The sequence below is a fragment of the Hylobates moloch genome, unplaced genomic scaffold (genome assembly GCF_009828535.3).
Source record: "Hylobates moloch isolate HMO894 unplaced genomic scaffold, HMol_V3 SCAFFOLD_2, whole genome shotgun sequence".
NCBI classification, from domain to species: domain Eukaryota; kingdom Metazoa; phylum Chordata; class Mammalia; order Primates; family Hylobatidae; genus Hylobates; species Hylobates moloch.
In genome coordinates, this window is record NW_026652277.1 from 150,284,344 (window position 1) to 150,301,128 (window position 16,785).

General features: G+C 38.3%; 1 protein-coding gene across 1 annotated transcript in view; it reads right to left on the minus strand.

Moving 5' to 3' along the window:
- Positions 1–2,495: 2,495 nt before the first annotated feature.
- LOC116472399 (pantetheinase) overlaps positions 2,496–16,785 on the minus strand; it is a 30,537-nt gene continuing 16,247 nt past the window's right edge. Inside the window, exons 3-7 of the mRNA XM_032159170.2 lie at positions 15,670–15,862; positions 14,698–14,989; positions 13,891–14,252; positions 5,980–6,150; positions 2,496–4,969 (exon numbers count right to left, since the gene is read on the minus strand). Of these exons, the coding sequence (XP_032015061.1) occupies positions 4,787–4,969; positions 5,980–6,150; positions 13,891–14,252; positions 14,698–14,989; positions 15,670–15,862 (1,201 nt within the window). The 3' untranslated portion in view covers positions 2,496–4,786. The remainder of the gene's footprint in view (positions 4,970–5,979; positions 6,151–13,890; positions 14,253–14,697; positions 14,990–15,669; positions 15,863–16,785) is intronic.

A 16,785-nucleotide genomic window follows, 5' to 3' on the forward strand; every position in this document is an offset into this window, starting at 1 on the left:
AAGCAGGAGTGAGGGAGAGTTGGGGGAGTGTTACACACTTTTAAATGACCACATCTTGTGAGAACTCACTATCACCAAGCAGCACCAAGCTGTGAAAGCTGCATCCCCATGACCCAAATGCCTCCCACCAGACCCCCACCTCCAGCATCGGGTATTACAATTCAACATGAGATTTGGGTGGAGACAAATATACAAACTACATCAGTGTGAAGCTTTATTTCTGAGTTCTCTATTCTGTTCCATTGGTCTGTGTGTCTGTTTCTGTATCAGTACCATGATGTTTTGGTTACTGTGGACTTACTGTAGTTTGAAGTTGGATAATGTGATGCTGCTGCCTTTGTTTTTGTTTATTTGTTTGTTTGTTTTGTTTTTTGCTTATGATTGCTTTGGCTTTTGGAGTTCTTTTCTGGTTCATATGAATTTTAAAATAGTTTTTCTAATTCTGTGAAAAATGACTTTGGTAGTTTGGTAGGAATAGTGCTGATCTGTAGATTGTTTTGATAAGATGGATTAAAGATTTAAACATAAGACCTGGGAACTACAAGAATCTAGATGAAAATGCAGGAAATGCCATTCTAGGCATCAGCCTTAGGAAAGAATTTATGGCTAAGACCTCAAAAGCAATTGCAACAAAAAAAGAAAACTGACAAGTGGAACCTAATTAAACTAATGAGCTTTTGCACAGCAAAAGAAACTATCAACAGAGTAAACAGACAACCTACAGAATGGGAAACAATACTTGCAAAGTGCATCTGACCGAAGTCTAATAAAGGCTAATATCCAGAATGTATAAGGAACTTGAATCAACAAGAAAAAAAAAACTACATTAAAAATGGGCAAAGGACATGAACGGATACTTCTCAAAAGAAGACATCCAAGCAGCCAAGAAAGATATGAACAAATACTCAACATTACTCATTATCAGAGAAATGCAAATCAAAACCACAATGAGATACCATCTCATACCAGTCAGAATAGCTATTATTTAAAAAGTCAAAAATAACAGCTGCTGGTGGGTCTGTGGAGAAAAGGGAACACTGTACTGTTGGTGGGAATGTAAATTAGTTCAGCCACTGTGGAAAGCAGTTTGGAGATTTCTCAAAGAACTCAAAACAGAACTACCATTCGACCCAGCAATCCCATTACTAAGTATATACCCAAAGGAGAAGAAATTGTTAAAAGACACATGCGCTCATGTGTTCATGATAGCACTATTCACAATAGCAAAGACATGGAATCAACATAGTTGCCCATCAGTGATGGGTTAGATAAAGAAAATATGGTACATACACACTATAGAATACCACACAGCCTAAAAAAGAACAAAATCGTGTCTTTTGCAGCAACATGGATGCAGCCGGAGGCCATTATCCTAAGCAAGTTAAGGCAGGAACAGAAAACCAAATACTGCATATTCTCACTTTTAAATGGAAGCTAAACATTTGGTACACTTAGACATAAAGATGGTAACGATAGACACTGGGGGCTACTACAGCTGGGAAACAGGGAGGGGGAAAGGGCTGAAAACTACCTGTTGGGTATTATGCTTATCACCTGGGTGACAGGATCATTTGTACCCCAAACCTCAGCATTACTGAATATACCCATGTAACAAACCTGCACATGTACCTCCTGAATCTAAAATAACACTTGAAATTATTGGAATAAAAATAAAAGTGATACCTTTGGAACATGCCCAGTACAACCACAGGACAGCGAAGCAGAGGAAATTCGAGGTATCAGCTTTCAGTAGAAAATCAAAGTGATGTGTTTCAGAACAGATTTTGACGTTGACATGACTTTCTAGTTGACTTTTTTAGTATTCCTCTTGCTATTCAGAACATTGTGATTAAAAGTCAGTTTCTTTCACTTTTGTTATATACATATATATTTATATATTTTTGATATATATTGTGTATAAAATAGATTATTAGGAAAAAAAATCTTGGTTTCTTCAAAGAATCAAGTAAAGAGGGTGATGTTTTTAAGACCCTTTTTCCTAGTGGTTGCACTTCATGAATTTATAATTCTGGAACTTATGCTGTTTATTTTATGTTACTTTTTAATGTATGTTCCTCTACAAAGTAAGCTTCTGAAAAATGAATGCAAAAGTCCCACGGGCCGGGCATGCTGGCTCACGCCTGTAATCCCAGCACTTTGGGAGGCCTAGACGGGTGGATCACCTGAGCTCAGGTTTCAAGACCAGCCTGACTAACATGGAGAAACCCCATCTCTACTAAAAATACAAAATTAGCCAGGCATGGTGGCACATGCCTGTAATCCCAGCTACTCAGGAGGCTCGGGCAGGACAATCGCTTAAACCCAGGAGACGGAGGTTGCAGTGAGCTGAGATCGCGCCATTGCATTCCAGCCTGGGCAACGAGAGCAAAACTCCGTCTCAAAAAAAAGTCCCTTGTATATATTAAAAGGAGATGGTTTTGCCACAAACTGTAGTTAAGGCAAACAGTTAACTTAAATTTACTATGGACCAAAAGTAGAGATTATTAGATTATTTAATTTAATTATACAATGTATAGAAAGTTTTTTAGTGTAGTGCTTTTCAGATGTAACTATTGGGAGTGTATTTTGAAATACATATCACATATAGCAAAAAGAAAAGGAAAACAACCTATTTTTAAAATTACATTGCAATATATACATATATAAATATAAATACATATATTCACTGTGATAGCATCCAAAATGGCCCACATGAACTCCCACCTCCTGATATTCTCAACTCTGATTCTCTCCACATTGTGCCATTGTTGGTCCATGCGACCAATATCATGTGGAAGAAGAGATGTCACTTCTGTGATTAGGTTTTCAAAGACTGTGGCTTACATCCAACTTCCCTCGCTCTTTCTCTCATGTGCTTTCTCTCTCAATATCATTGCTCTAGGAGAAGCCAGATGACATTTTGTGAAAGTTTTTCTAGCATCCTACAGAATGGAGGCCTGGCAACAACCGTGAGTGAGCTGAGAAGCAGATTTTCTCCAGCGCCACCCGAGCCTTGAGATGATGGCAGCCCTGGGGACAAGTTAACTACAACTTTCCAAAGGCCCTGATCCAGAACAACTCCACTAAGCCAGTCTCGGATCCTGACCCTCAGAAACGCTATAAGATAATAAATGTTTGTTGTTTTAAGATATTAGTTTGGGGGCAATTCATTACACCACAAGGGGGACCTACTATAGTTGTCAATGTGGAGCAGAAAAGAAACATTTAGGATTTTTTTGAAGTTTTTAATAATTCAAGCCTATTACCAACACATCAATCTGTTTTCTGTTTTACATTGAAATTATATGAGAGTATGGAGACTTGCTCTGAGAATTCCTGTTTCTAAATGCATTATGGGCTTTCTTATTTTCTCTTAGGTCTTGAAAAAAAGCCAATGTCAGTTAATGTCACCCAAAAGCACAGGGATTTTACTCAAATATTTCTTGGATGATATAGTACTTTTTAGGAAAAACATCTGCCACAAAAATGTTTGTCTCAAAATGATGTTTTGCTGGCGTAGATCACTACTGCAAGTGCCTAGCTCTCCTGTGCAGAAGGGCATGCTTTGCACAGTGCATGGCTATTATCGGTGCTATGTAATTGTCCATCATCACAGAACTATGATATTAGTGCTCAGAGTCTATCAGTCAGTTGGGAGATGTTTTGGCTTAAATGATGTTCTTTGTTTCACTGAGTTGTGTCATGTCAAGATATTCTGCTGTTACTAAAATAGAACACATAATGCTAGATTAAATACCTAATTTCTTAAAATGGGACTGTCTGGTTTTCTAATTCCAGAGGAATTCAATGATCTAATGGTTTCACTATCAATCCATCAGCAATCCTTCTCTAAGAGTGTCTATTGGAGTCTTAGGGACCCAGACTAGCTGAATATTCTTACCAGGTAAGCCTTTTGTTGAAGCTTCAGATTACAGTGAAAACAGTAGTGGTGGGGAGAGGAACAGGAATGGGTCTTTGATTCATTTGCCAGGGCTGCCTAACAAAGTACTATGAACTGGGTGACTTAAACAATATAAATTTATTTCTCACAGTTTTGGAGGCTGGAAGTCCAAGATCAAGGTGTTGGCAGGGTTGGTTTCTTCTGAGGCCCTCTCTTCTTAGCTTGTAAAGAGTTGTCCTTCCTCTGTGTCTCCATATGGTCTCGCTTTGTGCGTGTTGTGCCCTACTCATCTCTTATTTTATGATCATCAGTCATATTGAATTAGGGTCCATCCTAATGACCTTATTTTACCTCTTTAAAGACCCTGTCTCCAAATACAATCACATTCTGAGGTACTTCAACATGTAAATTTTGGGGAGACATTATCAACCCACAAGAGAATCAAAATGTATTGCTTAGGTAAAAAACTAAAATAGCAAACAAATAAAATCATTGGAAATTTTCAGCAGAGCTGAATAAGTGATATGTAATATAATAAAAGAGGTAACAAGAGCAGCCTTCTTGTAAGTAAATTTTATGATAGTTCTTATATGTTTTTTACCCGTAGTTTTTATTTCTTCTGCGTAAAAGATTTGTGATACTTATTTGATATAATTAGCTCACTTCCAAGAAAGACCAATGTTCAAATATAGTTTTTTTTATAAAATCTACATTAACAGATAATCTATTAAGCTTATATTATCTGGTGTGTGTGTGTTTGTCTAAATAAAGAGAAACTAGTAATTCACTTATACTAGACAATAATATTAACCCGGACCAATCTTTCTTTTCTCATCCATCATTTTTTAAATTATCCCAAATAAAAAAAGAGAAAATGTCAATATTCTACCAACTTAATGAGTATACAATAGGTGCTATAACTATTAGCATTATTATTCTTGCTTGTGCTGTGAGGCCTGATGAAGCAATTGATGCCCAGTCCTTCTCATACGACCTCCCAAACAGAGTCACTGTTAAGACAGGTCCAGATGTTGGCTTCAGACTAAACAAGCGTCCATCAGTTGACACCTGATTAAAACAAAAAAGTAGGCAAAGGCTACCTTCAAGTTTTACAATCCCATAACTCACTTTTAAAATTTACTATAACAGAATGAAGAAACAAAAATACTGGCCAAATTCTGTTCTATCAGAAAAATTTGAAATGTTGCTGAGTACAAGAAAAATTGGAGCTATGAAACTGGCACTGATTCATTTATTAGTGAGATGCCCATAATCAATATCTTCTAATTTACTTACCTGTGGAAGTGCCGTAAGAGTTAATAAACACAAACCAGTGGATTTGGCAGTATACGGAAGAGAAACCTCGTCCTCTCAGACAAGATAAAGACTCCCCACAATGGCCCGAAGCAATTGACTAACAGGGGTTTGAACTGAGCATCTGTCATCTCCTGTCTCTTGCTCACCACAACCGCCTCACCATTCCATTGTCCTCCCTCACCCCAGCAGTGGTTTCTACCAGGAATGGGGAGTGAGAGGAGAACTTGCAGGAAGTCAGCGGAAGAATGTGGCTGGGCAGAGCACATGTGCAGCAAGGGATTATTTCTGAACTTTAAAAAGTTTTTACTTTTTTGCCAACATCAGCCACTGTCGAATTCCCTCTTCTTCAGCTTCGCCTTGTCTCTTTTCCTTCTACCATCACACAGAGCCTTGACTCACTTGATGAGAGGGACTCCTTTCAACTTTCCTAGGCCATCACTCCCCAGTGATCCTAAGGGGCTCCACTGGGACTGGTTCTGAAACTACTCTTCATTGAATCTTGTTTCTACTTGGAAGACCTTAAACTCCCTATAATACCCAAAATAAGATTTTTTTTTATTCTCAAGGACTCAGTAATTATTATGTTAAGAATTTCCAAGCAAGAAATGCAGCCTGCTCAATGTCCTTCATGATCCCCAAGGATAATCTTACCCTTTCCAGATGGAAATTTTTATGATATTTGTAAGCATTTGAGCAGGTTTTTATATCAAAAACTGCTTCCTCTTACATGAAACTAATTGGCAATATTCAAAGATTCTTACCTGAAATTCTCCAGGTGCAAGCTGATTTTCACTCAGCAATACCTCAGGAAAGACATACTGGGTTCCGAAAGTGCCACTGAGGGAGAACATTTCAAACCTGGTAGAAGCTGTTTCGACTGAGTCACCGCAAGTGTTTAAATTAGTCGTTTTACACTTCAACAGGGTACAAATCTAGGGAAGTCATGAAAACCAGTAAGTCATAAGAAAGTCATGTGGGATATGTGAATTTGCTTGATTTAATCATTTCGTGGTGTATACACATATCAAAACATCACATCATACACTGTAAGGATATATAATTTTCATTTGTTAATGACAATAAAGCTAGGGTAAATTTTAAAGATAAAAAATAGAATAAAATAATTAAATAAAATGCTAGATGCTCTTAAAAAAACATGAGAAATTCAACTGAAATAATCTCTTGATCTAGAAAAATGCCTATGCCACTTTATTTGGTAAAATAATGTTACTTCTTCATTAGAGTCATCCAGCTTATTACTGAATAATTAATACAACTAATAATAAAAATAAAGAACTTTAAGCCCCAGTGCCTCCTGCAATTCACTGTCAAAAAGATTAGCCATGTAAAAGCAATCAGATCCTTGGCCTATAGCCATGAACAGCTATATCTTCATTGTTCTGAAGTTACTAATGATTTTAATTATCAAGAATTTAAATGTGTTTAAAGGTTTAATTTAGGCACCTGTGTAAATCATATCTTATTGCCTGTTTCACACAATAAAAGAGCTTCAGAGTTGTAATGAGCCCTAGAGTGGACCTAGAGGCAACCCCTGTAATCTGGAAAAGTCATATCCTCTATACTGTGCAAGAACTGAAACACTTCTCCATTCAGTTTTTCTTCCACTATAGTACGTAGCTATTTGAATATAAAATCTAAGTATGTGAGTCATCTCACCATGCAGATGAAAAGTTTCCAAAAGGAGATCCATATTCATTTAATGCCATCTGTACGGCATATTCCAAGTCACATTCATTTCTTGCTTGACTAAAGCAGTAGCTGCTAACTGGTCTTATTGTTTCCACTTTGCAGGTGGAAAGTAATCACTTCAGTGCAAGTGTATTAAGATGGGATAAAAGTAAATTTCAGGTAAAGGTAGAATGAACACATGCTTCAATTTTATTTCCTACAGTTCTTCAAAAGAACACTAATTTTTTAACCCACAAAGATAGGAAAATAGGAGGATAGACCACAGCACAGTTTTAAAAACTAGGATGTTGATACAAAAAGTAGTAATTGATTTAGCAGACCCAAGAAAACCAGGTCCTAAACTAGCAGTAGAAACAGCCAAGATTCGACCCTATCTACACTGCAAAGCACTCAAATTAATCACTGGGATTGCTCTGTACCTAGAGCTGGGAGTAAAGTTGTGGCAGTCAAAGGAAAATAAATGAGCAGAAAGTTGTGAAGGATGCCTTGGATACTAAGTCCTCCAAAAAACCAGGTAACTGATCCTCCCCTACTCCAGTAAATAACTGAGAATGTTTCCAGACAGGGTAAAGTGGATGGTCTTTAGATGAACGTTGAAGAGACATAGGTGAAGGGGATTACCTGAATAAATAATACTGAATATTGAAAACCCTCCCCCTCCACCCCCACCCACACCTTGCAAGGCCATTTTCCCGAGTTGGATCCCTAATGCTGTCAGCAAGGATTTATCTTTCAGGAATAGGGTTGCCAGGTAAAACACAGGGCAAGACTCCCAGTTAAATCTGAAGTTCAGATACGCAACAAATAATTTTTTAGTATAAGTATGTCTTAAATATTGAATGGGACATACTTACACTTTAAAAAAGAAAAAAAAATGTTTATCTGGGCTGGGAGCAGTGGCTCCCGCCTGTAATCCCAGAACTTTGGGAGGCTGAGGCAGGCGGATCACTTGAGGTCAGGAATTTGAGACCAGCCTGGCGAACACGGTGAAACCCCATCTGTACCAAAAATATAAAAAATCAGCTGGGAGTGGTGGCATGAACCTGTAATCCCAGCTACTCGGGAGGCTGAAGCAGGAGAATTGCTTGAACCCGGGAGGCAGAGGTTGCAGTGAGTGGAGATCGTGCCATTGCACTCCAGCCTTGGCAACAGAGAGAGACCCTCTCAAAAAAAAACAAAGTTTATCTGAACTTCAAATTTACCTGAAGATCCTGTATTTTGATTTCCTAAATTAGGCAACTGATTCAAGAAGGAAATTAGAAGAATCTTGAAACCTGGGAGACCTGACCATCCCAAGAGGAAGTCTCTAAAGACACTTACCTCAGAATTCCCCCCAGCAAAAGGTCCAGCTAGATCATTCTATCACGAAGCTCAAAATTGGCAAGTGTTACTCACATGCTCAGAATTTTCTGTGAGTTTGTGGTAATCCCCAAGAGTTACCAGATACGTGAGAAAAACTTTTGCATGAAAAAGCAAATAAAAAAGCAGATAAAAGCAACTTAAAAGAAGCAGGGGGGAGGAGCTTCAATAAAAAATTTCCTAAATAGCCTCAGAGAGAGAAGAAAAAATAATACACGCACAAAACAACAACAAGTGTTGAAGAAAAAGTAAAACTCCGAAGACAAGAAAAAAGAGTTCCTGGAAATTAAGAACATGTTAACAAAAATAAAAGATTCAGTACAAGATTTGGAAGATCAAGAGGAGGAAATCTCTCACAAAGTAGAGGAGAAAAATAAAGTAGTAAAAAAATAGCAGAGAAAATGTCGGAAAATTAGAGCCCCAATCCAAGAGGCAAAAGATCCCAATAATAAGAGTTTCAGAAAAAGAGAAAAAGAAAACGGAAAGGAAGAAATTCCGCATGCATTCTGGGGAAGGTGTGGAATGAGGAATACACATACAAAGAATCAGGAATCAGAAGAACTTCAGAATTCTCAACAGCAACATAAGATGGGAAGATATAATACATTCACAATCCTGAAGAAAAGTCATAACCACCTTTGAATTCCATGCCCAGGGAAATACTTAACTAAATTTAAGAGGAAAGGCACTTTCACACCGGTAAGTCTCAAAAATCTTGCATCCCGATCACTCTCTTTCCAGAAACTGTTAACAAGAAAGAGGGCACAAGCCCAAAACAAGGAAGACAGGGAACAGAAAACAGGAAATCCACACAGGGAAGTGGTAAAGAAAAATCTTCACCATGAGGATAAAGGGAGATTCCAGGATGACTCCTATCGTGTACAAGGCATGGAGAGCAGCCAGTTCAGATTAGAGCAATGTGACTAGACAGTGTTGACTACAACAGAACAAAGGAGCAAATAAATGTAGAAGGAGAAAAACAGAGAACCCAAAACAAGGAAATAGCTAAGAGAGCATTCCTAGGATGACAGTAAAGGAAATCTCAATATGACAACTGTGCAGAATGACTAGAGGGAAACCAGTGCAGGGAAAGGTTATTATTTTTAGCTCAAGCTAAACCTATGAAAATGATATTGTGGGAAAATTATTCTGAGATGCTGTTGGAAAATATGGGGTTTTAACAAAAAGTCAAAGAAAATTAACTAAATTTAAAAAAAAAGGCAATTAATAACTTTAGGAAAAACAGAAAAAATATAAAAGCAAAACTCTGAGTGATGTTTGCAATGACATATTGATATAAACAAAATTATGCATATTCGCTATAGAATGCTTGGAAAACCTGTGTGGCAAGATAGTGGTTTATTTCACTTTTACCTCTCTTTGTTTCTCTTCCCTTGGTTTGGAGGTAGCTTTTGGTGATAATTGAGATTTTTCAAGCATAATATATCATCACAGACTATGAAAAATTAAAAATATAATATTATACCAAAATTCCTTATCTTGGTATAATCTATCTAAAATTATAAATATAATATTATACCAAAATCCAAAATCCTCTGAAAATAAAGGATTTTTGTAGCCCACTGGCACATTGGCATTAAGACCTAACTTGAATTAACGTAAGGCTATAACATTTTTATTCAAGCTATTTAAGGTGAATAATCCAATGTTTTCCAATAGATATATTAATATGTTTGATTCTGGGTATTTTCCCAGACTCTGCTGGTAATATCAAGTAATATGTATTATTATCTTTAAGTAGGAAGATTCCAAAACATATCTGGTACCAATCGTTTAGGTGGAATATCACCGTCTAGCAAGATAAACAGAAAGCTTGGTTTTACTTGACAAAGCTAACCTACCTCACAACACTAAGAAAGAACTTCCCACAACTCTCTTTAGGTAGAGCCAAGACTCTGGAGGAGGCAAAAAGGTAGGAAAAGATTGAGGAGGCAGGAAGGAAAAGGAGGGAAGAAGAGCTAAGAGATTACTCTCTTGTTTTGTGACCAACTTTTTTTAACTTAAAAATAATACATCACAATTTATATTTTAATTTTAAAAATTTATATAGCCATATAATACCAAATGTATGTCACATATATAAGGCTATATATGTTAATATACCATATAGTATATGGTAATAATTTTATGGCAATAAATGTTCTTTTACAGTATAATTCATTTAATTTCCAGTTGTTGGACACTTTGTACCTGTGTTCATGATTCTATTTTTCCCTCTTTCCTCCAGCATCTTAGAACACTGAGTAGGAGTAATGATTCCTTCTATATTTTATTTTATTTTGAGACAGAGTCTCACTCTGTTGCCTAGGCTGGAATGCAGTGGCACAATTTCAGCTCACTGCAACCTCCGTCTCCCAGGATCAAGCAATTCTCCTGTCTCAGCCTCCCAAGTAGCTGGGATTGCAGGCGCCTGCCACCATGCCTGGCTGATTTTTGTATTTTTAGTAGAGACAGGGTTTCACCATGTTGGACAGGCTGGTCACAAACTCCTGATCTCAGGTGATCTGCCCGCCTTGATCTCCCAAAGTGCTGAGATTACAGGCCACTGCACTGGGCCTGATTCCTCTCATATTTTATGTATTTTTTCCTTTTGTAGCTCTTTCTCTTAGACCTACAAAGGCAATCAAGGCTCTCTCGTTTGTTGAGAAACACACACACACACACACACACACACACATACACACATACACACACATTTCTCCTGACCATGAGTCTCTGTTAAGCCCTTGTCTTGCTTCTCTTCTTCTTGTCTCAGATAAGATTTCTTGGGGAAAAAAATGCATTCACTTTCCTTTGACTTTTCAACCCAGTATAATCTGCCCATCATCCTATCATTATGAGCTCAGGAAATTCTGCCAAAATTATACTCAAAAATGCTAATAATGGTCAACGTATTGTGTTAATACACCTCATGATTTCTTTCTTCCAAGAGTCTCTACTTCCTTGGCATCTACCAGATGTTCTCTTTTTAAATTTTCCTTTATTTCTCAATTGTAATTGCAGGTTTCTTGTCCTCTGTCCTTTCCTGCCCCAAATACCGAAGCTCCCAAAGGTTCTACCTTGTCAATAGTTCTTTACTGTCAGTACAGGCTCCTTTGTCGTGTCATTCAGTCTTGTTTGCTTAATTGCCCCTTGTATCTTGCTGATTTTTGAAACAATATTTCTAATTCTAGTATCTCCCTTAAGCATCAGACCAAAGTATTCAACAGACAACTGGCTGGGTCCAGCTGAATGTCTAATAACTACTTCAAAACCAGCACATCTATAACTGAACTCAGCCTCTATCCACTGTCAGCCAGTCTGCTCCTCTCTTGCCTCCTGATCTGTCAGAGGCATCTCACCCACCCAGCCATTCTTGCCAGAAACCTGCCACATTCTGGACTCTTCATTACGTTTTCCTGTTCCACATCAAATTAGCCACTGAGTTCCGTTTTCTAAATATTTCTAGACTCCATGCCCTGCTTTTATTCTGACAAACACAATCTTGGTCCAGACCCTTAATAAGACTATTTTAATAATCTAGTCTTTTGGGTCTTTGCTCCATCATCTACAGAGTAGTAAAAATGATGTACTCAAAGGTAGATCTGACCACATCATTACCTCAGTGGACCACTTCCACCAGCTGACCCGCAGAATAAAGGCTGAATCGTAAGTGTGCTAGGTAAGATCCTGCAGGACAGGATGTTGCTCCCAGGCTTATTTCCCACCAACCCCAGCTTCGCAAGCTATGCCTTAGTTGCCTCAGTAGCACTGACCTACTTGCTGTTCCCTGCAGACCCTGCTCCTGCCTGCATCCACTCCCTTGTTCATGCTCTTCACACCACAAAGAATCCCCTCCTACTCTTTTTCATCTGGATAATAGCATCAGCTCCAGAAACTTCCCTGCATTCCCAAATTAATCTAAGTGGAGCTCTTTAGTACTCCTGCAGCAAAATGTGCATTCTAGGGACTATCACATGCCAACCTATGCTGAAATTACCTGTTCAAATGTCTTTCTCTATTACTAAAGACTGAATTCTTCAAGAGGAGGATCTATGCTTATTTATCTTCATATCGTTAACACTAAATAAATACCTGGCATATAGTAGGCCTTCATTTGCTAAAATGGAAAAGTATCGGTAGAGTAGCTATCATAGAGCAAACAAAATACTGTGCAGTTGGCATAATTTCAGCACTCAAGGGGTTCTCAGTCTCAAATAAGTATGTGAATACTATGACATAATATGTCTTTGATAAAGCTAAACATGGTACGCATAGGGTGTCCTGGGAGCACATAAAGGATGTACTTAACTCAGCTGGGGAGGTAGGCGTAGCTCTGTGGGAAATATCCAGGCAGCCTCCTTGGTGAAGATAACACCTGAAAAGTGCTATGAAAGATGAGTAGGTGGGGCTCGCCATGGATAAAGGACCAAACAATCTGTGCAAACACTTCGAGGTTCTACAGGTGCTAGCAAATAGGAGATGGGAAAATATCTCAATATTGCAGAAGCCCAGGATATATGTAAGTAGAAGTGAGATTAGAGGATAGAGAATAGGAAGGGACCACACATCTAGACTTTGTGTGTCTTTCATGTTAAGAAATTTGATTTGTCAATTAGAAGTCAGTGAAGAATTTTAAGCCAGACTGTATTATAATCAAAAACAGCTTTTTGTGATTTCTGTAACCACAGTGTAGAGAACTGACTGGATGGAGCTGAGATTGTCAGACTGTCAACAGGAAGCCCTGTTAAGTGACATAAGATGGGGGCCAGACCAAGGAAGAGAAGAGCAGAATGAGAGGACCATGGAGGCCACTTGCGAGCAATGAGAGATTGGATCTTTGCAGCAATAAACCATTCCATTGAACAATCTTGGTGGTCAACTCCATTCACATCCAGGATATACTTAGTGTCAAACTCTTTATAAAGCAAGATAGGCGTTTGTGAACATATAGGGAAAATGGCTTAATTTGTTCAGGCAGGAAATAAAATAGGTTTTCAATGAACTCCTGTTATAATTATCTGTAATTTGAATATTTATTTTTAATACTGCTACTGCCAGTAAATGTTCTGCCTTTTCCCAATCAGCTTAGAATTGAACTGACATCTAAGATTTCAAGATTTAGCAAATAGGCTGGGCACAGTGGCTCACGCCTATAATCTCAACACTTTGGGAGGCTGAGGTGGGCGGATCACCTGAGCTCGGGAAGTTCGAGACCACCCTGGCCAATATGGTGAAACCCTGTCTCTACTGAAAAAAAAAAAAAAAAAAAATTAGCCAGGCGTGGTGGCACTCGCCTGTAGTGCCAGCTACTTGGGAGGCTGAGGCGTGAGAATTGCTGACACACCACTGCACTCCATCTTGAGCTACAGAGTGAGACTGTCTCAGAAAAAAAACAAAGATTTAGCAAATAAATTTAGCCTGTATTTATAGGCTTCCCAGCTAAAGTTGAATTTCGAATAAGCAACAAAATTTTTAGCATACGTAAATCCCCAAGAGTGGGATATGCTTATACTAAAAAATCATTCATTATTTATCTAAACTGTATACTTAACTGAGTGTCTTTATTTTATCCAGTAACTCTTCCGACATCAAAATATTACCTGTAGATAATAGCGCCCTTCCACAGTGTGCAGTCCATCAAATGCCCCTAGGGCGTACACTTCATCTGGTATGTTCTCAGCCATCTCGTAGCTTAGATGACAGCAGAGATCTTTCTGACAAACTGTATAATTTCCTGCAACTCCTGTGAGCTTCACAAAAGTGAATTCATCGAAAAAGACAGTGCCCTTAAATTCCTGGTTTCCTGACGAGAGCGCTTCTATACTGCTGGCATAGGAAGTCCAGTTCACCACTGCAGAATGGGATGGGTGGGAATCCAGTTGTGAGAGGAGGAGTTTTCCCTCTTCTGTCTTCATATCATAATGAAAAGCTCTTGAAGAATTGGGTGCATAGATGCCACTTCCTGGAAGTAATAAGTTGAAAACATCATTTGAAATGGGAAAGTAAAAAGGGAGTTCATAATTGTTATTACTATTTTAAACACATATTCACATTTTACTCCCTCTAAGTCATATGTTTTATTAATTTCAGTAAAACATGCTGATAAAGACAGAGAAGTGAGAGGAAATCAATTAAAGTATGAAACCAAGAAGCCAAGAAGGGAGAGTTGTGTGTAAGAAGTCATATATTTTGAAAAAAAAAATCAAGTTAAATAAAACCAAATAAATCTACAAAACAATTTAGACTGAGATTGATTCTATAGCATATTAACAGCTAGATGTTCAAAAATTAGGAGCTGGAAAACATTGTATTAAGGAGTGTGCGTTAGCTAGAAAAACATGTTTTTTTTTTTTTTTCTTTTCTTTTCTGATTACTTCAGCCTGCATATCTTTAAGATCACACATTACCTGTCATTTTCTTTGAGGGGTAATGTATGTTGGATGCAAGGAAATTGACCCTCATGCCCATAGCCCAAGCTGAGTGGAATTCAACAGCTGACAAATGTGGCAAAACATTCATCCAAGCTGTTGGGAATAGTATGGTGTCCACGTGGAAATCTTTCACCAAGGTAACAGCAGGATCATGGAAGAGTATATCAAAGCATGTGAAAATGCCAAGACTTCCAAAGGTGGTATTGAAAGTCACAATCTCAGGCTCCTTGGGGACATTGAATTGATCTTCACCCATGAAAAGGTTTTGCTGCAATAAACAGAAGATAAAGAGAAAAAAATTATTTTAGGAAGTTGATCTGGACATCACAGTGTGGGGAAAAATACAAGCTCACATCTTAGTGCCAGTTTCATCTATGATCAGTGTTTTCATGGGAAATGAGTTTGCTTTAGAGAATCAGAGGCCATTCCAGCTAAATTGGGCCTTTAGTTCAGTCCCCACATTACAGATATGTACATGGGTATCTTTATCTATAAAGACCCTTTGGAATCTTATAAGACATAAGAGTAAAATAGATTACTTCTATTTGCCAAGTATACTTAACTGTTTTCCTTGGCAAGGAACTTTGTTTGCTCCATTCTCCTCAAGACAGAGTCTATGTGGTAAGCAGTTTTTCATTCTAGCCTTGACCCATTGCCAGGGTATGTCTTTAAAAGGACAAAGTCCAAAAGGCAACATTATGCAACATAATGCACTTAGCACTTTCTGACTGCCACACGCTCCTAAAAACACACTCCTGTGTTCTTGTATGTGCACGGAACCCCTTAAGCCTCTTTATAGGAGCTTTCCACACTTCATCATTACTTTCTATGCTTTGCCTCTACTCTGTTTCTAAAGTATGCTTATAATTATCAATAACATATTTTTCTCCTTGCCCACTTTATTTCATTAGGCATTAATTAATTGGATTATTTGTAAATTAATTTTACCTTATGGTAGCGTGCCACCAGTTTTCCTTGAGAATCAAATACCACATCAGTGTTGTATTGGTAACGGCCATCAGGGGGACACCGAGGATCACTGGTATTGCATGGCTTCTTGTCCCCAATGTTTGCCACAACATAGATAGAGTTGTTCTTGGCCAGGCAGCTGAGTCTTTCTTGTACTGGGGTCTGGCCAAATCTGATATGTTTATTGGAGGAAAAAAATCTTTGTAAATCAATCTTGACTTTCAACAAAATCCTGAATGATAGTTGCCTGAACCTATTATTTGATATATGCAAAAATAAATTCTAAATAACAATAATTAGAGGAGAAGGATTAAGACAAGAAAGGAGTTCAGAGGAAGCCCATGCTTGAGTAAAATTGTTTGTAGGAACCTACTGTAGGATAAGATTCCAGACCACGTATTTTTTCTTCATAGCATTTATCATAATCTATAGTCATATTTTCACTTATGTGTTTGTCTTATAATGTCTGCAACATCCTGTGGATATCATAGGTCAATGACTTACATATCCTGTTTACTAAACTTATGTCTAACAGAAGAGAGGCATTAAAAAACATTTTGGGGTGGGTGTGGTTGCTCATGCCTGTAATTCCAGCACTTTGGAAGTCCAAGGAGGAAGGATTGCTTGAGCCCAGGAGTTTGAGACCAGCCTGGGCAACAAAGCAAGACCATCTCTCTACAAAAAATGAAAAAAAAAAAAAAAAAAAATAGCCAGGCATAGTGGTGTGTGCCTGTAGTCTCAGATATTTGGGAGACTGATGTGAGAGGATTGCTTGAACTTGGGAGTTTGAGGCTACAGTGAGTTCCACTGCATTCCAACCTGGGCAACAGAGCAAAACCCTGTCTCAAAAAACAAATTTTGGGGGGCCGGGTGCGGTAACTCACGCCTGTAATCCCAACATTTTGGGAAGCCGAGGTGGGTGGATCACCTGAGGTCAGGAGTTCGAGACCAGCCAGACTAACATGAAGAAACCCCGTCTCTACTAAAAATACAAAATTAGCTGGGCCTGGTGGCACACGCATATAATCCCAGCTACTCAAGAGGCTGAGGCTGGAGAATCGCTTGATCTTGGGAGGCAGAGGTTGTGGTGAGCTG